Consider the following 24,000-nt stretch of genomic DNA (forward strand, 5'->3'; position numbering starts at 1 on the left):
TAGGTTTTGGAAGGAAGTCATTGTTGACCTACTATTTTGAGGTGAACTACAGTACATCAGTCTGTCTCGGCTTCAGGAGGTGTCACATTTCGCTGCTTTTTTTACATTTGTTGACTGTGGCATTCCTCACAGATGCTCACATACTGTAGATTCATCACTCCAAGTCTATTCTGCTTTTGTGCTTTTTGTCTTCTTCTCAATGGATGAATAGTGTGACTCTGACATTTAGCTGATAATTGGAAGCAGGATGACTTTAACCAAATCATGATGTGAAAGCCACACGGAGTCTGGCACATGAGTCTACACAGCTGTTCGTGGCAGCTTGGCAGCATTTTATGCTTGTGAAAACAGCCATTACCATCTTGAAGGTGAGATCTCATCGTCTTGAGTTCAAGATGTTGATGGTTGCAGTTCTGAGATGGAAACTCTTCCAGAAGCTTCAAGCGAAAAGTCTGTTCCTGTGGTCTGATTATTCACACACACACTGTGTTATGGTAATGACAGTAATCAGTCTCTCTTATTAATAGGTCAGTGTGACAGTGGGGTTCAGGTTTTCTAATGTGCCATGACAGAGGATACACAACAAAGCACAAAGACCTTTTCACAAAAATATCTCTCTCTCGCTCTTTCCGCCTCAGGTGAATCAGTGAATTTATCTGTAAATGCTAGTCTGTCTCTCTATGAATACTCATTTTGTTTGTTTCATTAAGTTAAGGCAAGTCTCCTTTATTTATAGCGCTTTTTACAATACAGATTGTTTCAAAGCAGCTTTACAGTAATAACAGGAAAGTAATGCAACAAATATTGTTTTAGATGTACAGCAACTCTAGACGAAAGTCGTTGTCCAGTTTAAGTAAGTTTAGCATTGATTAATGTCCATTGTAAAAATCAGAAGTAGTTATTAATTTACTGGCCGTTTACACAACACCGTTTTCAACTGAAAACAGAAAACTTTTAATGCGTTTCTGGCCGTCAATATACACAACAACAGATGCCTGAGAACGCAAACTTTGAAATAGGTTGTAAAGCGCACATTTTTGAAAACGAACTTTGAAAACGATACCGTTATCGTTATCCATATTACAGGTACAATACTAGTTGAATGTGTCTCGTGAAAGCATACCCTGAAATCATAAGATTCTAATTTTCATGAAAATAATTAAGCAGTTTGGATTGTGACATTTTTTTTTTTTCATGACAATTATATACATTTCCCCCCAAACTTAGCAGTCATTGACCCTTTTGCTTTACTGAATAATTGTATTATTATTATTATTATTATTATTATTAGGTAATTCCATTAAAGGTGCAATATGCAAGAATTTTGCATTAAAATATCCCATAATCTCAAGGCCAGTGTTATATATTTTGTTAAGTTGATTACTTACAATATCCCAAATGTTTCCAATTATTTTTAAATCGTGAGAAAATTAAGATTTTAACCAAGGAAACGGGGCGTTAGAGCAGGGGGGAGCTGGGAGTCGCCAGTCAGTGGCGTCATATCCGCGTTACCCTTGGTTTCCGCTCGTACTGCGTGGAGTCCTGGACAAATGCGGAAGTTGTAGTTGTAGCATCTATGGCCCTGTCCCAAATGGTGCACTTCATGCGGACTTTCGGTCTCGTGGACTTGAATTGCGCGTGCTCGCTGAGTCTACGAGTCCGTAGGCTGTCCCATTCAGCATTTTACCGCTCTGAAGTGTGCTCAGCAGCGCCCCCTTTGTACCCTTGAAGCGGTCTTCCGCGAAGCCCGCATAGATGTAGGCTTCACGAACTTTAACTACCCAGGAATCCTTGCGAAAGGCCAATCAGACAACAGATGGGAGGAGATTTTACTCACGGATAATTGTTGACATGGCTGAGAAGAAAATATTACGGTTTTTATGACCTAAATGCACATTTTACCAGTTGTTACCTACAGTTTATACAAACATTATGGTCATTGACCAGTGGTTGATGTCTCAAACATAATAATAGTGCGTTTAATAATACGATCGCATTATGATTCATTAAATAAATAGATCCGAATGTCAGGGCTTTACTGAGTCATATGTAAACTTAGTATTAAATATTGAAACCTGTAAATTGAAAAAAATTATGTTTAAATTATGTTTTAAAATTGTAAGTTCAAATGGAACATTATGTAGCCTATTATTACAACTGTATACATCATTTAAATAAGCATGATATATCTATTTTTTAATGCCCTGGTGATATGCACAACATCAAAATATAGAACTGTAAAATTAGGATGTGTAGTTGACATGCAGATAAGACGTCGGAGCGCAAAAATGTGATTTCTCCTGTCCAACAACAACCAGACTGTTATTTCCGGCGTGCCGATCGAGTCTGTCCCAAAAATACCTCTCAATGCGCCCTCGTGGACTCGCGCCAAGGGCCCTATAGGTCTGCACTACATGACGTCACCAAAGTGTGGACTCTGAGGAAGTCCATAAGTCCGGAGTGTGCCATTTGGGACAGGGCCTATCAAGCAACAAACATTAGCTTGTTTCGTGCAGTCGTTATGGAACACAATTATTATTTACCGAATGCAGCTGGTTCTGTCGACAAAGCATGCTTAATTTTATATTTTCCAACTGTAGCATTCGGTAATAGTTATGTTTATGTAAGGGAAGTATTATTGCTTTATATTTGTGTTTAGTTTATTTATCACGTCTGGTGTTTATGGCCATGTAAATAAATATAGCATGTGTTATACATAAAGATTAATCAGTATTTTGGCAAATGATGTGAGTATGTTCGAATGTACTTTTACAACAATTGTTTAGAACATGTAAAACTGCACCGCGTTATCACAACAATGAATTCGACATACAGTAACATCTATGATAACCAATTTAGTATTAAACCTTACTTTTTCTTGCGGTTAATTCATTTTAATGAAATAAAAGTGTTATGAGGTTCAAGAGTCAGGAAGGAAGAAGACAGGGGTCGCGTGACTGGGACTCGTACTTTATTAAAATAAAGCAAAACAAACAAAAGTCGTGCACAATGCGCATTCCCAGTGGCAACCGCGACGGCACAAAAGAGTTCAAAAATGAGAGCTCGGATCCACCGGTTTTCTTTCTCTGCGTCCAATTTTCTCTTCAGTCTCTCTCTCGTTCCAGCGCGGATTATAAGCGGTCTCTCCAGCGCGTGGATCACAGCAATAAGACACAGGTGTTCGTCATTTGCACTTGACCTAACGTTACTTGCATCCCGCTCGTCTCTTCTCTTTCCCATTACAGACCGCGCTGAACCACAAAAAGCATGTCATTATATACTAGGGCTGTCAATCTTCCTCTATAATACTATTCGAATTCCATTCCTTATTTTATTTAATATTCGAATAATATTCGAATATTAAAGGTATAGCGGAGGATCTTTCCGAATTTTAGATAAGAACCGCCCTCTCCACTTTTTGAAAAAATGCACATGCGCAACACTCTACCTGCTCCCGAGAGGGAACGCCTATTAAACGTGTGCGAGGTTCTCCTCGTGCACGCTCTGTTTACAAGTTGCTGTCGGCATCGCTCATACAAGATTACTTTCCAAAAGAAGATTTGCACTTTTTCTCCAAATAGCATGCCAAACTTTACCTGTCGAGTAGAAACTTCGCGACTGAGGCATCAGTGGGAAGCCCAACCTGTGTTTTCAGCGCACGCCATCGTGTGAAACAATCTCCCAAAAACACTCTGATCTTGTTTCTCTCTTCTGAGGCCTTTCTCTTTTTCTCATACAGTTCGTACAAACATTTTCTCTTGCGACCCTCAGACATTTTCAAAGGACCCGGTGAAACGGCGAGCTTCAATGAATGGCTTAGCTATAGCTCACCACCCTCACCACACATAAACACCTGTAAGTGCGCATGCGCAGAAAGCGAAAACTAACGGACGAGCACGTACGACGGCCTTACGTAAACATATCACCAGAATGATTGACACTTAGGTGGACCAATAGTTTACACTACCCACCCGGAAAAAGAAAATCCTCCGCTATACCTTTAAATGCTCAAATTCATCCTATTATTAATATTTACGACATTACACAGTCTTATGGATCGCCAATGCGTGATGTTGATCGGTCTCATATCTTCACAGATAAACCGTCAGTTTGTCTGTTATTGCCTTTTGGCAGACAGCTGGTAACTTAGCAGTTGAGCCCCATGATGAGGAGAGAGAGAGAGGCAGAACATAAGTAATTCTTGCCTGTTTTAGCGGCGGTTCCTCGGACAGATCGCCTAGCTTGTCAGGTTGTAAGTTGTCATAAAAAAAATAACGTATATTTTCCTCTCCGTTTTGGCCTTCCGTCAGCAATGAGACGGCGTTTTTATTAATGAAAACGCACTCCAAAGTGTATATATTTGAAGACGCCGTTTTCACGTTGTAGTGTGGACTGAGAATCAAATTGTTGATCTCCGTTACCGTGGAGACATTCCTCTCCGCGACTTTTGACAGTTATGATGATAAAGCGTGGATAACGTGCACAATTGTGTTATGATTCAAAAACTTTATTGTTTATCAGACGAAACAAAAGCATTTAATTTTCACATGTGTGTGCCAAGGCGGCGAGAAAGGCAAGATTGCATTTTCTTTTAAAAATATACATAAAAAAGCAATATTCGAATAGGAACTTCAGCATTCGAATAGTATTGATTTTTTTAATATTCGAATTATATTCGAATTTCGGAATTCGTTCCAACAGCCCTATTATATACATAGAACTTAGCCTCATCCATGAACATGATTTTTCGATTCCCGTCTGACTGATTTACATCCACAGTGGAGTTTAAAACGACAGTTCCCATCATTCCACGCTCCTTCACATCGTCATCAAGCTACGCCGTTGTTGTTGTTTGGATGTAGCGCCCTCTAGTGGCAAAAATGTTTTTGCATATTGTAGCTTTAATCCACATGGTAATTATCATAATATTCTATATTTATAATATTTTAATATTTCTTTACTGTAATATAGTAAACTGAAACAATTTAAAGAATTTTGATCATTAATCACTTATCATAAGAATATCATTGATTATCTCCTAACAAGGCCACATATTGAGGTCTGGGTTGATTAGATGGTGAGTGAAAAATAATTTCTCATAATCAACTTGTTGGATGCAGGAGAAATATGCAGGAATAAAGAGCAGAGCTGAGCAGGGTGTTGGGCACCCAAGGCTCATCGATGCATGAGGGCACAGGTGTCAAACTCAGTTCCTGGAGGGCCACAGCCCTACATACAGTAGTTTAGTTCCAACCCTGCTTCAACACACACACACCTGCAGTTTTCAAATAAGCCTGAAGGACTTGATTAGCTGATCAGGTGTGTTTAATTAGGGTTGAAGCTAAACTCTGCAGGGCTGTGGCCCTCCAGGAACTGAGTTTGACACCCCTGCACGTGGGTAACGAAAACACTGTGGCACAAGTCACACAAAATGTTAATTATGGTTATAGGAGGAATGTATCTCAACACACAGTGCATTTGAGCTTGGAATCTGGCCCAAGCCCAGAGTACTCTCCCCGTCCCTGGCTGGTATAGGAATAATCGGGCTGGTATAGGAATAATCGGGTGGTGGAGGGATGCTGGGAAACTGTCATGTGACAGAGGTTAGTCGGTTATATAGGCCTCCTGTTGTGCTGATTGGGTGGATTATCCGAGAGCAAATGTAAACGTTTCATGTAATCTCATTGCAATAAGAGACACAATTGCAAAATTAAATAGATCTAGATATATATACATATATGAAGAGTTCAGATGCAAAAGCCTCTAAGTGCCATCTGAAATTTTCTTCTAGAATGATCATTTTTATAAAGCTTGTATATTTAAATTCAGTAATTTCACTTAAATGACAATTAATAGGTAATTTGCATTGCCATTTAAGTGAAATTATTGAACTTAAATATACAAGCTTGATAAAAATGATCATTCTAGAAGAAAATTTCAGATGGCACTTAGAGGCTTTTGCATCTGAACTCTTCATATATATATATATATATATATATATATATATATATATATATATATATATATATATATATATATATATATATATATATATATATATATATATAAAAAATTAAGATGTGTGGGTGCTTTTCCTTTGCATCTTCATTTTTTCCAGTTTATTAGTTGTATGTATAGACCCTTTTTGCGCTGAAGTCACAATTACGTCAAAGCGTTAGCTGGAGGCAAAACAAAGGGAAAACTGGAGGCAGCCAATACAAACCAGCACATATTTGGCTAAATACGGAGCTTAAAGTGTCATGTTGTGTTGTTGGGTGCCAGAATCCTTTATTCTTTATTCTTTATTTCAAGGATAGCCACTTGAGATGTACCATCTCATTTTCAAGGGGGTCCTTACAATAATAACGAACAATACAAGATAATAAAGAGTAAATGTTAAAGATAATTTCAAACACATAAGCACAAAGACATACACACACTCACATACCCACACACTCTCCAACAATGCTCCCCGAAACTAGCCCCCCATGAATAAATAAGTAAAAAAAAAAAAAATCCCTCTGCGAAAAATAGAAGTAGACATTTGTACACATAAGCATACTATACACCCCCTAATAAATACATCTGCTTGCATGCACAAATAAAGAATACAATACATATTTGTACACAATATATATACGGTACACTGGCCAGTGAGTAATGTGAGTCCTAAAACAGTTCAAAAACAAAAGCAGGATGTTTGAAAATGCATGATTAAGGATGATTTGAAGGATGGAGTACAGGCTCCAGTTTGAAATTTTATCGCATAAACTTGTCTAAACTATTGTGATTATTTGTGAATCATCCTGTGATTGTATATACATTGTTATTGTGATTGATTGCGGCTAGACTTTTAGAAGAACCTGGTAAGAATAAATAATCAAATACATAAAGTTCTAAAAAATAATTTTTATTTCTAGAAAATATTTCACATCTTTAAAAATGCACTGTAATGTCATTCTTTACATGGTCGTCTTCTAGCCTTGGCGTTGAATAGGCAGAACTTCGGATCGTACCACACAAGTCTTGTACGTGACCATTCAGCACATAGTTATAGGCATCTAAAGATTTATATGCCCTCAGTTTATCTTTACGCTCGGTTTCTCTACAAGGTGTAGATGTCAGGCAAATCCTGGTAATCCTGTCAGATCATCCATCCATTGAGTGAACGTGTATGGGTTGGCTATTCTGGTTCCGTCCGTTAAAATGAACTTTTTCAAATAACAATCACAGTCCTGGACAGAGTGACTTTACATATTCAGATAAAATCTGATTTTCTCCAGTCATTGTTAAAACACAAGCAAACAAACTTGCTAACTAGCATTAGTGAAGCAGTCGTTCTGCCTCGCCCCGCCCACACAAAAAAAAACACGGAAAATGGGTCTACTGGCAGAAATCTGTGGTACAGAACTCCAGTAATGATTTTGCACTTTCCCCATGCAGTCTCCTGCACACAGGCAGTAAGGGACCATCACTCTTAAATGAGCTCCAGGTCCTCTAGGGGTCTGAGGAGATGGCACCATACAACTCCCAAAAGAGCTTTACACTTCAAAATAAGATTACCCTCTCCTGATGTATTTAACTCTAGGACTTTACAGAGGAAGTCACACATCATTGTATGTGCAAGAGAAAGAAGGAAAAGCCTTAAAACCCAAAGTCTGCAACCATGTAACAGCTTCCAGAAGATTTCAGAGGTCGTATGAGATGCTGGATTTAAGGGTTAAGGGTTAGGGGTTAGACTGCCTACCACAGACTGTGTGTGTGTGTGTGTGCGTGCGTGCGTGCATGTGTGTGTGCTTCAGGTAAACCCTACACTATGTTATTATATATCCGAAATATCCAAAATCTTGTTTTTGATGTTTTTTGAAAATGGAATAATTCAGAAAAGTTTTCTGTGATGGGGATACAATATACAGTTCTTCAGTATACAAATTATTACGCCTATGTTCACAGTTATGTTGTATTGAAGAATCATCTTGTCATCATGTCTCAGGTGTTTCTTCTAAAATTCCTTATGAGAAATTAAAAAAGACATGTATAGAGTATAAGTATGTATGGGTTATACAATTATTAAAATTATTAATATGATTTCATATTGAGATCTCTACCTTTTCAGTGCAGGCTTTGATATCTTGTGCTCTGATTTACATAAATATGAAATTATTATTATTATTGTTACTATAATTACTTCTGTAGTTTGGCAAATCTGAGCTGAGTTTATAACGTTTTTTTAGATTAACAGTATAAATTGCTGCTTAATTCTTTCTAACATCATATTTGTTTTTGTTTTACAGAAGAAAGTGTTTTGATTTTGGAATGACACTACATGATGATGAGGATTAAGTAAAAGTTTCTATGAGGTCGCCATTTAATCTCATTGCTGTCTAGAGAAACAACAAGATAACCCATTTGATCATTTTCTTTTCTTTGGGGAGTCTTGTAGTGTCATTTGAATATAATCACATTTTTCTGCACTGTGATGGAGATGTATCTGATTGCTTGCAGTTGTCCTGAATGATTGAATGCTAAAGCCAGTTACACAACCCCATGCTGTAATGATTTTGTGACAGTAGGACTCTTCTGCAGAGGCAGATGACGAACAACGATTTTTATCAATAGGGTAATGTGATGTTCTAGGATTTTCACATCAAATTAGATTTCTCTCCTAATCGATTCTGCTGGATTTCATATCCTTCTTGCAGTTCACACACACAAGCTTGAGACCTCTTTTAATAGAGCTTAGCCTCATGAGGCGTCTAAACACAATACACACACATATATACACAAACACACAGGAGGATGACAGCTCATTTCTGCATTCTGCATAAGCTTCCGCTTCCTTCAGTTTAAATTGGACCTGCTTTCCCTGTCAACTGTGTCCCGTCACACATTTTTTGGGCTGGCAGAAGCACATCAAATGAGTTGGCAGAGAATAATAATTTCTAACGAAAGTGCGAGTGGTGAAACTCGCCACCATGATGCAAGGGTGATTGCCAGGTCGTTGGTATGTGGTTGGTAAGGTGTTCTGAGTAGTTTTAGTGTATTGCTATACAGTTAATTGGATTGCTGGGGTCTCAAGCATGCTGAAAAAGCATCTTATATCAGGCTAAGATGTTTTTGTCTTAGCAATTAGAGATTAATCAAAATAAATCCGAAATCGCAATATGGTAAAATCGTGAAGGCTGTGATTTAATTAAATAAATGTATGCATTGCCTGTTTCAGAGTGAAGCACGGTACCACACAAACTCATTTTTGCATCTGCTTCAAATTTTGGTCTGGATGTACATTTAGGAATGCAACATGCACCAACCATCTTCCCAAACTTGTAATGATAATCACTTATAAATGGGCTGCCTGAGAGCAGCTTTAATGGCTATATCAGAAAAAAAAAAAATCACAATTAGATTTGTTTTTTGTTCCCAAATCCTGCAGCTTAATTAGCAGGTATGCTTTTCTTGTTTTAAAGGGGTTTGGGGCAAGTGGGGCAACTGGTTAGACTGGAAGACAAGTAATAGCACACCTCTTCTCAGCAGCCCACAGGCAATCAGGCATTATCCATGTCTATAGCATAAATGGTTACCTGCTAAAGTTTGAATAATAGTATTTTCCCTTAGCAAACACCACAAGTGATGCTGTCCGCCAGGTTGTTCAGGAATAGATGCGGAAAACATGCATGTTTGCGACGAAGCACAAGCTCTCACCTGGTTAAGGGTGTAAAAAGGTTTCTGAAAAGCTTCCTTGGATTTGGTGTCTGCGGTGTATGTTTGCGTGCACGCCGTTCCCTTGAGTCTCCGTCATGCCTGGTGTGAGATCCCTCTTAATAGCATTTGATTTCTCCAGTGTGTAGACGTGACTCAAAGGAGCCATTTTTCTCCCAATTTCCATAGAGTTTCATCCATGTGCTCTTGTCCCTGACAAATCCAACAGAATTAAAAATAATCCCACAAAAAACACATTTTAATGCAGTTCTAAATTCCTAATCACACTAATAGCTGATATTAGCTGGTGCGGGAAGGGATTTAAGTCACTTTGACAGACAGCAGGTGTGTTGTGACCTCTCGCTTGAGGTACTGAGATGCTGTTTACCCAGAGATTCTCGCATCTGCCCTCACTCGCGGCTGGTGTGTTTTTTGCTCGGCTCACATGCTAACGGGTGGTTTCGCTCAGGTCATGGATTTCCTTTCAGGTAATATTGGAGGTAAACATCAGGGCTTCAGAGTCTGTCTATGTCCGATAGCGTCGGATGTCTGCTATGGCTGAGTTTTTTCAGGGATCTGGGATGTAGGCTGCTATTGAGTTAAAGCTGAAGTGTTTAGTTTCTGCTCCACTAGCGTCACCAAATGCAATTGCAACAAGAAAGATTATTTCCCAAAGAGAAAGTTCACTGGAATTGGGATTGACTACTGAAAATACGTGACTGTTATTCTAGTAAACTTGCGACTGTTCTAGGAAACTATTCTGATGACAAGTGATAGTTTTATTTATGTGATTTTTTGTTACTGAATTAAAAAAAGACTCTCTCATACAGTACTTTCAAATCACAAGACAATAAAGAATTGTGAAATTAATCCCAATGTAATTCTCTTAATGGACAAAAAGCACATAGAATCTTTGATATTCTTTCTTTCTGCTTAATTTTATGTCACCAAAAAGAACAAATGCAGATGTTTCTTGAATCTGTGACTCAGCCATTGCAGTTAGTGCATCTCAAAAAGCAAACAAATGCTTACACCGTGTCCTAACCAGACGCGATGCGATAAGATTCCAGCGACAAAGAATTTGTCTGTCCACACTAGACGCGACTGTGAGAAGCGTAAAAATCAATCAAAATCCACAGCCAATCAGAACAGCGTGTGGGCGGAGTCTCGTGGCAAGTGCATAGCACCAGAGAGAAATCTTACATTTACATTTAGTCCTTTAGCAGACGCCTTTGTCCATAGCGACTAACAAATTAGGACTAAATTAAGCGAGTCATCGTGAAGAGACAAAAACAACACAAGAAGTGCTCAAAATACAAAGGCATTGCTCAGAGTAGCGTATGCCAGACAAGGGAGGATTAAAGGAAAAGGAACGTTTTGTTTTTTATTTATTTTTTTTATGAGATTAAGTGCTCACGAAAGAGATGAGTTTTCAGTTGTCTTTTGAATGTTGTCGGGGATTCTGCATCCCGGATGAGGGTGGGGAGATCATTCCACTAGCATGGAACCGTGAATGAGAATGTTCTGGAGAGTGATTTTTTGGCTCTCTGTTATGAACCACGAGGCGTCGCTCGTTGACCGATCGTAGGGATGTAGACTTGTACTTGTACTTGTTAGCGAGTGAAAGTAGGAGGAAGCTGAGCCTGTGGTAGATCTGTAAGCAAGCGTCAATGCCTTGAAATTGATGCAAGCAACGAGTGGACAAAAACTCTGATTAACATGGAAAAGATACCTTTTATCGCACGCCGTGTGTAGTTAGGACACAGTGCTAGGAGTGTCCTGATTATGAAACTTGGCTGAGGATTAATTGTCTACGAAATAATTGCGATTAAGACGATTGATTGTCTGTTTTAGGGCATTGTCCTACATTTTTGTGTGCTTTGTTCATTAAATAATTGTCACAAATTATTGTGATTAATTGGGTCCTTTAAAATGTGTCACTTTGCAGTGTAAGATTAATACAGTTGAAATTGTATTTATTCAGTTCTGCAAATAACTAAAGACAACAAAAATTATGTTTTATTATTGCCATTGTACCATTGTTCCCAGATTTTTCCATCTCCCCGCAACTCAGACTCCTCACTTTTGGCTGGTTCCTATCCCAGCCAGGGATCCAGGGGGAGTACTCTGGGTTCCAAATTCTGAGCTTGGAGCCCTCCCCTCGGACAGCACGCCAAATACACATACTTTTCTACCATATCTGATTAGGGCAGGACTATATCTGGGCAGTTGTGGACTTTTCACCTTTGGGCCAAAAACGAGGGTGCTTGTCGAGGGTGCAAAAATATATTTATATGCAATGCTAAAGGCTACTTATGTTAACCATTGCGATAATAAATACATATATGTTTATGGAAAATACCAAAGACGGCTTGAAGAACGTAGACAAATATAATTATAACCATGTATTTATTTGGTTTCATGTTTTATCTGTCTCTTCCCTGTGCCTTTGTTGATACCGGACTAATGCATCCGCATATGTCACATTTTTTTTATTTTTTTTAAACAGTTAAACTATAACTCACAACTCCTTTTTTCTTCTTATGATCTCCCTCTGTTGCTTTAGCTAGCTTAAAGGATTACAGTATGAGAGAGATACTGAGATGAGAGAGATTGCTCAAACATCCTCAGATCACATAATTTCATGGAAAATTAATAAATTCTCTCTCTTTCTAAAGAAATGTTACATAAACATGATATTTTATCAATATTTTTCCAAATGTGTAAGCCTTTAATGGATTAATGGAGTTGGTTTGTGCATTCTTGTGATCGCAAATGGAAGCAGGTGCTACCAAATAGGTATGTGTTCTCTTTTTATGTGAAATAATAAATACCATTTTGATTCAGCATGATTTATCTGCACTCTTTACACAATTTTTAATAAATTACTGTCACTGTAACATTTTTATTGTAAAACATTGGTCAAATATTGATGGTGGAAGTATTTCCTAAGTAAAGACCAAACGTTCGCTTCTGTCATGCTCATTTTGCAATCTAGTTAGCGTTCAGTCAGCTGGTGAAATGGTGAGGTTGTGTGCCGTTGATCTATGGAGGTGTGTTAAGGTTTTAGAGTAGCGCTGCCAGGCGACTAGCCCGACAGTGGAAACGCAACTTGATTTTGCCCTTGGTGCTTCAGGTCCGAGGCCATTGGCCCCACCCAACACTTTTTTTTAGCCTTGGCTCGCACTGTCATGGCAGTGGAAAGCGATCCTCTCAGCAGGCCTGACTGTCCTTTGTAGTCTTCTGATGTCCTATTTGGTGGCTGAACCAAACAAGACTGTTATAGATGAACACAGGACAGACTCAATGATGGCCGAGTAGAATTGTATCAGCAGCTCCTGTGGCAGATTGAACTTATTCAGCTGGTGAAAGAAGTACAACCTCTCCTGGGCCTTTTTCACAATGGAGTCAATGTGAGTGTCCCACTTCAGGTCCTGAGAGATGGTAGAGCCCAGGAACCCGAATGACTCCAATGCAACCCTGAGGAGCTCCAGTGCTGATAGTGAAGGTCCTGGATGTTAGTTTCCCCAGTCTCAATAACTGCTGCCTATGTCAGAAAGCTGGAGATCCACTGACAGATTGGGGTGGGCACAGAGAGCTGGATCAGTTTTGCTAAGAGAAGATCAGTCTTGATGGGATTGAAGGCCGAACTGAAGTCCACAAATAAGATCCTTACGTAATTCCCAGGTCTGTGTTGCAGGATGTAGTGCAATCCCATGTTGACTGCATATCCACAGACCTGTTTGCTCTATAAGCAAACTGAAGGTTGAAATGATATTGGAGCATTTAAAGCAGAAGAGAACTTCACACTGCTCCAGTGATCTGTTGAAGATCTGCATGAAGACTGGGGTCAGTTGGTCAGTGCAACCTTTTAAACAAGCAGGTGAGATGCTGTCTGGACCTGAAGCTTTCCTAGTCTTCTGTTTTTTGAAGACCCGGCACACACCCTCCACACAGAACATAAAGGCTGATTGAATAGCGGAAGGCGGGACGATGGAGGTAGCAGGAGGTGTTGGTGTATGTGTGAAGTGCAGATAAGAGCGGTTGTGCGGTGTGAGACTGGGATTTTCAAACTGGCATAAAAAACACATTCAGATCCTCAGCCAGTTATTGATTCTCCACAGATCATGGGGTTGGTGTACTGTCCTTTATGTTTCTCAGACCTGTCCAGACTGATGCCGGAATGTTGGCTGAAAACTGTTTTTTCATATTCTTTTAGCCACTCTGATCTCCATTGTCAGTGTTTCTGGCCTGGTTGTACAGGATTCTGTCCCCACTTCTGTAAGCAGCCTCTTTGGCATGATGAAGCTGTCAGTTTTGCTGTAAACCATGGTTTATCATTACTGAATGATAAAAATGCCCTAGTAGGAATATGGAAGAGGTTCCTACACATATCCTTAAAGAAACTGATGTATGATGTTACTGTATAAGTGAGATCGTCCAGATCGGTGGCTGTAGGTTCAAAAACACTCCCAATCAGTGCAGTCGAAGCTTGTAGTTCCTGCTCTGATTCATTAGTCCATATTTATACAGTCCTTATTAAAGGTTTTGCTGATTTCAGTTTCTGCCTGTAGGATGGAATATGATAAGCTGCACATGGAACAGAGTGATATACATCTTTTATTAGGGTGTAACAGTGTTTCAATATATTACTGTCTCCAGTGGGACATGCTGTTTGTATTTTGGTTGTTCACGGGAGAGATACAATACATTGTGCATCAAGTTCAAGGGTTACTCTTTTGGCGTAAATCGATGCGTACAGCCGTCTGCTGGAAGCTAGATATTTCAGTTGATAAAGTTTTAAATATGAATATTTTTCTAACACGAACACATCGCTTCACTTCAGAAGGCCATTATTAACCCCCGAAGATGCGTGGAGCACTTTAATCATGAATAGATGCTCATTGATGGACTTCCAAAGACATACAGCCATTCACTCCCATTATCAAGCTTGGAAGACAATTTTTAATATAACACCGATTGTATTTGTCTGAAGAAGAATGTCATATACACCTAGGAGTAAATCATGGGCTATAATTTTCATTTTTGGGTTAACTACCCCTTTAAGCTGGCTCTCAGGTGAATGTTATCTCAAATAATGTTATCCATTCCAGTGCAAATGCATATTTGAGGGATATTCATTTAATTTACAAACATAGTTAATTTGATTGTCCGGACCTTTGTTGGGAAGGAAAAGTAGAGCATGGACCTCTTGGAGCTTTAATTGAATAGCACTGGATAATGGTTTATGGTCTTGTAAGGACTGATTATTTATTTATTTTTCTGCAGGGATTCAAAAAGAGTTGAGATAATTTGTAACACATTGAAGCATAAAATGAAGTGTAATTTTCTTGGAGGAGAGGCGAAAACTCAGCCAACCATACATTAACACATGCTGAAATTATGACCTTCACATTCTTACATAATCAGCTTCTCATACACAGATATTTATGAGCCAAAATAGAACACTAATGAATCTGTACAGAATGAGGATTTACAACTTTTATTTATTCATAAGGAAATCATTATTATTATAAGCATTTATTACTTGTATTTTACATATAACTTGAGGACGTCAATATCCCATCATGCACCTGGAAACCAAACCATTTCCTGCCAATCTCTTTCTGTCAGGTACCGTTCTAGTGGAAAAAATGGAGATCAACGGTCGCGCTCAGGACCCAGATAGAACCATCTCCTTGACACTGCTGGACAACTATGATTACTGGGTTATCCTTGACCCCGCACTGCAGAGACTGTATCTCAACAGCACCGGACGAGTGCTGGACCGAGACGTGAGTAAACAGACAAGCACATTCTGTCAAAAATAACATATTGCTGCTGTTGTCCTTTGGCTGACACACACACACACACACACACACACACACACACACACACACACACACGTGTGGTTTACTATCTTTGTTGGGACTGTCCATAGACGTAAAGTCTCATGGCTGGACTGGCCATTGGGCATTTTCCCGGTGGGCCGACGTGCTTTTTGGGTCGATACATCTCATACTCATACATACTTTTTTTTTTTTTTTTTTTTTTTTTTTTTTTTTTTTTTTAAACGGCCCATACAATTTGTGCGTGCAGCAGTGTCAGTGTGTATCTGTCAAAATAGTCAGCGAGATGGAGAAGAAACGCAAGGAATGTGCAGAGAAATAGCGTGAAAAAACAGAACCAGGCCCATAAAGCAGACACTGTAAACTGTGTCAAAATATATGTTTTCTGACCTTCATCAGCTCCAGCGGCAGATGATGATAGTGAGGAGGATCAGGAGAGAGATGAGAAAGTGTAGAGCCTGCAGTAAGCAGAACTACTTTCAAAACACTTAGGCTATGTCATGAGTGTAGGAATCCATAACCCAGTTACAGATTATGTCCACATCTGCATAGTTGACGATTACCGCAATTCACTAGAAATTTAATGAGAGGTGTTTGTAAACCATGTTTTCCGCCAAAATAAAAGCTTGATGCAGTTTGCGTCAAAATAAAAGATCATGTGCTTATCTCTTTCAAGTATAGAAATTGGTACAACACTAATTATGAAAGTTTCCTTTATTTTTTAGTGCATTTGTTTTACAAAATATGGCTAATACTGTCATTGGATTAATATTATAACTATTATTATGTAGTAGGTGTAATGTAAAAAGACACTGTAACTAAAAGAGGTTTGAATTTTTCTTTGTTTAATTTGCACACTGAATATGGGTTGGAGCTTTTAATTTTGAACTCTCAAAGTGCACCAGATTGATGAATTTAACATTAAAATGCACAAAATTGCCCCCGAACCCCCCTAGAAGGACTGAGGTCCCACCACCATAGTTTTAACAAAAATCCTGTAAGAAACACTGGTATTGCTATGCCAATGCAGCTTATAGCTTGTTTCAGGATTCACCACTGTGTAGTATAGTTCAACTGTATTAATAAATGTCAAATTTTTACTTATTTCATCTGTTAAAGGGATGGTTCGGGATTTTTGACATCGGACCTCATTTTTAAGTCAGCCTGGTTGTTATTCATCAGTGGAGACATTTTTTGAAAAAAATTATCCAGTCCTTATATTTGGATAGTTAGCCGATGCTAGGCTAGCGCGAGTCAATAGGTATATGTTAGCCAGCCATTAAAAACCGTTTTACCCACTCCACAGTGCACCAAACGCAAATCAATTATAACACTAGACTATCGATGTGTATGTCCGTTGAGAGAATAATGTTAGAAATCAAACTTACCTTTCATCACATTGCATTAGTTATAATTTGTTCCCTGTAATCATAAGCCTTTGTCTACAGCAGCAGCGGAGTGATATTGATTACCTAGGCAACCGAGTGAGCCGGTCCACACATGATGCAAGAGTACCGGCATTTACCTGCCGCAGGCACACTGTGTGTTTACTTTTTGCCGCATTACTAACCGGAGCATAGTAAAATTCCGCAGCTGCTGAGAAACTAGTTCCTTTGGGATCATTGAGATGAAAGGTAATGTTTGATTTCTAACATTATTCTCTCAACGGACATTATACATCGATAGTCTAGTGTTATAATTGATTTGCGATGCCAAGGATATTCATGGACAGTCTCGATGGCCATAGAATCACCAAGAGTCAGATATGACTGCAATGGTAATTAGTAGCCTATTATTATTATGTTTTTTAAAAAAATATATAGATATAATGAAATATTGTGAGGTTTATGCTTAAAAATTATTTTACCATTTATGTAAAAAAAGCTTCTCAAGTACATTCATTCTATTTAAACTATATTTAGACATTTGTTTTTTAAAATATTATGTATATTTTAGATTATTATTGTTATCCATAAATTCTCAATTTTCTTTTTAAGTATAAATATAACAATATTGTGTGAGGTTTATGTTTAAAAAAAAATTCATGATAAAAATAATGTTTTATTATTTACCAAAATCTTATGCAAGCATGCTTCTAAAGTAAAAGTATTTAAAAGATATTTAAACATTTTTCTTTTACATATTAAATATAGTTTAGATGATGATGATGATGATGATGATGATGATGGTGATTATTAAGGTTGTTGTTATATAATGTTTTTGACTGCACTGTATGTATTTACGGTAATTGCAGATTCATAGAATGTGAGTAAATAGGATTGTCTGTGGCTTTATCTTTTATTAAGACATAGCAAATATTTTATACGTTTTTTTTGCTTTATTCGACTGTGCTCTCAGTTTAATTTACTGTTCTAGAGTACAAGACCAGCCAATGTTTCCATCAAAAAGACTGAAATGGCAGAAGATTTTCCTCCTACAGCCACCATATGATCATTGTGATTTCTCCCATTCCTTTTTCCACAAGTGCTTCATCTCCTCCCTCTTATACTGCCTGTCTGTGCATTACACCAATCTTCTATAAAGCACCACACATGTGTCTGTGTGCTCGTCTGAAAAGCATTGTGGTAGTGACAGGCTTCTCTTGCCACTATTGATGATGATTACAGGACATTCCCTCCTCTTCCTCCTCCTCGTCCTCTTCATGAGGCTTTGTGGGATTCAGCCACTTCACTCAACAGCTTCACTGTTTGTTTCATGCTGAGTACTTGCAGCCAAACACCTTATTTACCCAAAAGAAAATGAGAAGACTTGACATTGATCCTGTTTGCATTGTTGCATTCAGTTATGTAATCTTGTATATTCACACAAACAGGCATCTTATTGCTAGAGATTTCTGATTGGCTGTGTTGTTAAAGCACACTGTATTGTGCTTTACTAATTCTAGTTACGACTGGTCATAGCTTTTGAAAATATCACAAATGGGTAGTGTTGCCATTTATTACCATATGTGTACTGTATGTATGTTTTCAGCTTTCAGATCTCATTCAAATGGCCCTTGTTTCATGATTTGCTAATGCATCCAATTACAATAGTTGGTTTCTCTAAATTCTATAAACCTCTTTATGTTCTTTCTTCCAGCCGCCCAGTTACATCACCACCATTGTGGTAAGGATTCAGTGCACCAATGAGCTGGTGGGAACGGTTATTCTGCATGAAGTACGGATAGTGGTGAGGGACAAAAATGACAACACGCCTCGTTTCCAGCAGCCTCGTTACTATGTATCAGTTAATGAGGTGAGGCCTGATAACTTATGCACTGCCTCGTCTCCTCTCTGTCTCTCTATCAATTCAGTTTCTATTTAATGTGCATAGTATGCAAATGTTCTATATTCATGGGATACCTGGACAACCTGCCTCATGGTGGATATGGTATCTGGCAATGCAATGTGATGGATGAACCAGAAGAAATTACAGCTGGGAATTTATATATAGTATTATTGTTTAAAAGTTTGGGGTCAGAGTAAGATTTTGTTTTCTTTTAAAGAAACTTTTTTTTGGGGACTCTCCATAGACTTAATGGTTTTTATACTGCACAAACTGTATATTCTATCTCCTTACACTAACCCTACCCCTAAACCTACCCATCACAGAAAACTTTCTGCATTTTTACATTTTCAGAAAAATATAGTTTTGTATGTTTATTAACCCATTTCCCTCGTGGGGACCGCTGGCTGGTCCCCACAATGGAGGTGATCTCAGGTTTTACTATCCTTGTGGGGACATTTGGTTCCCACAATGTAATATAAATCAAACGTGCGCGCACACACACACACACACACACACAGTATATATAGAGAGAGTTAAGCTGACACATATAAAGATATACAGTCATTGTGTAGTCTGTTGGCGTACTCCATCAGTTATTCAGATCTAAAACCATCCCCCTTTTGGCATTGGCTCAAAATTATACTTTAAATTATGCACGCGCACACACGCCTGACCCTCCTCTCCACAAGTTCAGATATCAGGACTATTTTTAAATGTAATGGCTTTCATTTATTTGGAATACGTTTGAATAACTTCCGTGAGCGTGTACGTGTTGGGGTTGTGTAAAAGCTTGGCTTCTTTATGCTTGTCAATCTTTCTACTCACCTTGAAGTCAAATATGCTGTCATTCTTTTCTTTCTGCCTCTCTCCCCTTTTACATGTGAAATGAGAAAGAGAGGGAGGATAAATACAGTGAAGTGATGAAGTCAGAGGGGAAAGTATCAGGTAGTGGTAGCAGATGTGATCATGTGAGTTGCTTTTGGCAGTGCCTTGGTTTATGGGTTTTCTGGGTGATTTTGAGCCCCGGATGCAGTGTACTGTAGACTCATACTGTATTTGTGGGTCCTCAGAGATGCTGACATTGACCTCAGAATTCCAATCAAGATGAGATTAGCTCCAGATTGTAAGGTTGTTTTCCAAAAATTGTTTTGGCTTTATTTCATCCCTTCCATCTCTTCAATTATTCAATGTAACATGCAATTATATGGGACATTGCACATTGTGGCCACAGCAGAAAGACATTCAAATGGTTGAATAAAAACATATACGGTTTAAAAAATATTTGCAGTTATCATTTAGAAAAACTCTACTTTGTAATACAGTTTTGTGGGTTCCCCTATTTTATTTGATTTTTCGGCTGTTATCTTATTTGCAGCTATTTGTTTGGCCGACAATCTTGTCCAAATCTTGTTGTTGAAAAAAGATAATATGGATGATGTGGTAAATAGTTTTAATAATTTTTTTGTGAATGTTGGACCAAACCTAGCAAAAAAAATTCCTGATTCACTGTCATCTGGGGATTGGGAGGATAATCTCATAGTGAGAAATCCGTGTTCAATGTTTCTTACAGCAGTTGAAGAAAAAGAAATAATACATATCGTAAATAACTGTAAAGGAAAAACATCTACCGATTTAAATGAAATTGATATGAAAGTTTTAAAAAAAGTAATTGATGGGATTTCAAAACCACTTACATACATCTGTAATTTATCATTTCAAACTGGTAAATTTCCTAAAAAAATGAAAATAGCAAAAGTTGTGCCATTGTATAAAACTGGGGATAGACACCACTTCACAAATTACAGGCCTGTTTCTTTACTTTCACAATTTTCAAAAATATTAGAAAAACTATTCAATAACCGATTAGAAAATTTCATAAACAAATACAAATTACTTTCTGACAGTCAATATGGATTTAGAACAAACAATACAACATCACTGGCACTAACTGAATCAGTTCAGTTGATCACAGAAGCAATAGACCAAAGACTGCATTCAATTGGAATATTCATTGATCTTAAAAAAGCTTTTGACACAATCAATCACGAAATATTAATCAATAAACTGGAACGGTATGGGATCAGGGGATTAGTATTGCACTGGGTGAGAAGTTATTTAAGCAACAGAAAACAATTTGTGAAGTTGGGTGAATATTCATCATCATGTTTGGACATTGTTTGTGGCATCCCCCAGGGATCAGTATTAGGTCCAAAACTGTTCTTATTATATATCAATGATATATGTAACATTTCAAAAACATTAAAAATAGTATTATTTGCAGATGACACTAGTATTTTCTGTTCTGGGGGAGATTTGCATGAACTACTGGTGAGGATTACTACTGAAATGTGCAAAATGAAAATGTGGTTTGATAGAAACAAATTATCAATAAACTTAAGTAAAACCAAATTCATATTATTCAGTAATTGTAATAAGAATACACAGGTACAGTTACAAATAGATGGGGTGAGCATTGAAAGAGTAAATGAAAATAAGTTTCTTGGGGTAATAATTGATGATAAAATAAACTGGAAGTCACATATAAAACATGTTCACAGTAAATTGTCAAGGAGTATTTCTGTTCTTAGTAAAGCAAGACACATTCTGGACCACAAATCACTCCACATTCTCTACTGTTCATTGATTTTACCATATTTACAGTATGGTGCAGAGGTATGGGGCAATACTTATAAATGTTCAATACAATCACTATTTATATTGCAGAAAAGAGCCATAAGAATAATACATAATACTGGTTACAGAGAGCACACAAATTTACTTTTCTTAAAATCAAAAACATTAAAATTAATTGACCTGGTTCATTTTCAAACAGCACAAATCATGTACAAAGCAATACATAATAAACTTCCGGGAAATATTCAAAAATTGTTTTTTAACAGAGAGGGGGGTTATAACTTGAGAGGGGAGTTTAATTTAAAACATCAGCGGGCACGTACAACTATAAAAGGTTTTTGTGTTTCTGTTTGTGGAGTGAGGTTGTGGAACAGTCTAGGTGTGGAGCTTAAGCGATGTCCAAGCATGATCCAGTTTAAGAAGCAGTACAAACACATGGTTTTCACAAGGTACAGGGAGGAGGAAGGGAGTTAGCAATTGGGTGTTTTTGTAAATAATTTATGTATGTGTTTGCTTAATTTATTTATTTTCTATTTTTTTGTAGATAGGTATTATGTAAATATGTTTATTAGGGAAAACTGATTGTTTCTTGAATAGTGGATAAGGGGTAGGTTTTAATAAGCTTATGCTTCATCCTACTCCTTTTCGGACATGTTGGTTTCATATTATTATCATTAATTGTTGGATTGTTTGTCTTTTTTATTTTATTTTTCAGTTTACTTTCTTTGTTACTTGTTTTATGTTTATGTCCGAAATAAAGCATTCATTCATTCATTCATTCATTCATTCATTCATTCATTCATTCATTCATTCAAAGAAATTTGCAAATAAGTATAATACAAGCAGAAGTGATTCATCCAGCATTTTTTATCAAAAGATAATGCAAGAATTACTCATTTGTAAAATGTTTTTGAATTTGTTTGAAAATATCATAAGTGATTTGAAGATTAATGCTACCATTTGTCTTTTTGTAATATCTTCCACCATATTGACAATCAATTTATTTATGAATTTACTGTCACTGCTGTAATTGGTTCCTATTACCTTTCAATTATGTGTAACACCACTGACAGATGAGTATGCCAGCTATGGGTAAATCATTAATATATGTTTTAAAAATCGGAAATTGTTTAATATATATAATAAGAAATAAGGTAAATTATTTAATATAGCACAGTGTAGGTTAAATGTATTATTGATATGTTAACTCAATAATAAGGAAAAATAATAATAATAATAATGCATTTTTTTTTAAAGCGCCTTTCTGGACACTCAAGGTCGCGGTACAAAATAAAAACACAAGAATATGTAATAAAAAAAAATAAAAAAAAAAAAAACCATGGCACAAATACAAGTAAACAGGACAATGTGTGTTTCACAATAAGTAAGATATTCGGTGGAGGAGGAGGATCTGAGAGAGTGGGATGGGGTGACAACATGGAGGAGATCTGACATGTAAGGAGGAGCGAGGTTATGGATGGCCTTGTAAGTGAGCAGGAGAATTTTGAACTCAATTCTGTGTTGAACTGGTAGCCAGTGTAGTTGTTGAAGAATAGGCGAGATGTGGTGGGAAAAGGGAGTTTTGATTAGGAAAAGGGAGTTTTGATTATAACACGTGCTGCTGAATTCTGAACCAACTGGAGCTTACGAAGGGTTTTGTGAGGGAGGCCAAAAAGGAGAGAATTACAGTAGTCAATGCGCGATGTAACCAGGCTGTGAACAAGGATGGAAGCAGAGTAAATGGTAAGGGAGGGGCGGAGACGGTTGATATTACGAAGATGGAAATAAGCTGACCGTGTGATGTTATAAATGTGAGATTGAAAAGATAGTGTACTGTCGAGGACGACACCCAGACTCTTGACCTGAGGGGAGGGGGAAACTGAGGTATCATCAATGAGGAGAGAAAAACTGTCAAATTTAGAGAGGGTGGTTTTGGTGCCGATGACAAGAAGTTCTGTTTTATCTGTGTTTACTTTTAAGAAATTTGAACTGAACCACGATTTTATTTCTTGGAGGCAGGTGGTGAGGGAGGAGGGAAGAAGTGTGGAGTTTGGTTTGCTGGAAAGGTAAAGCTGGGTGTCATCCGCGAAACAGTGAAATTGAATGTTAAATTTGCAGAAAATATTGCCAAGGGGAAGGATGTATGTGATGAAGAGGAGGGGCCCCAGGACAGAGCCCTGGGGCACTCCTGAGGTGACTGGAGACGGCTGGGAGCGGAAGGATTTGATAGTGATGAACTGAGTGCGGCCTGATAGGTATGACTGAAACCAATGAAAAGGGGTGTTAACAATGCCGATGGAGGATAACCTATGGAGGAGGATGGAATGAGAAATTGTATCAAAGGCCGCACTCAGATCAAGGAGAACCAGGATGGATAATAAACCAGAATCAGCTGCAATGAGAAGATCGTTAGTTATTTTAAGGAGGGCAGTTTCTGTGCTATGGAGTGGACGGAAACCAGACTGGAAGGGTTCATAGAGGGAGTTGTGGGTGAGGTGAGTGTGGAGCTGAGCAGCAACTATTTTTTCTA

The 24,000-nt window shown here is 37.9% G+C and overlaps 1 protein-coding gene across 1 annotated transcript in view; it reads left to right on the forward strand.

Moving 5' to 3' along the window:
• pcdh15a (protocadherin-related 15a) overlaps positions 1 to 24,000 on the forward strand; it is a gene marked incomplete at both ends in the record, with an annotated part of 242,137 nt that overhangs the window by 48,574 nt on the left and 169,563 nt on the right. Inside the window, 2 exons of the mRNA XM_081351594.1 lie at positions 15,334 to 15,494; positions 18,648 to 18,803. Coding sequence (XP_081207720.1) covers positions 15,334 to 15,494; positions 18,648 to 18,803 — 317 coding nt within the window. The remainder of the gene's footprint in view (positions 1 to 15,333; positions 15,495 to 18,647; positions 18,804 to 24,000) is intronic.

This window comes from Scardinius erythrophthalmus, assembly GCF_964197995.2.
Source record: "Scardinius erythrophthalmus genome assembly, chromosome: 21".
NCBI classification, from domain to species: Eukaryota; Metazoa; Chordata; class Actinopteri; order Cypriniformes; family Leuciscidae; genus Scardinius; species Scardinius erythrophthalmus.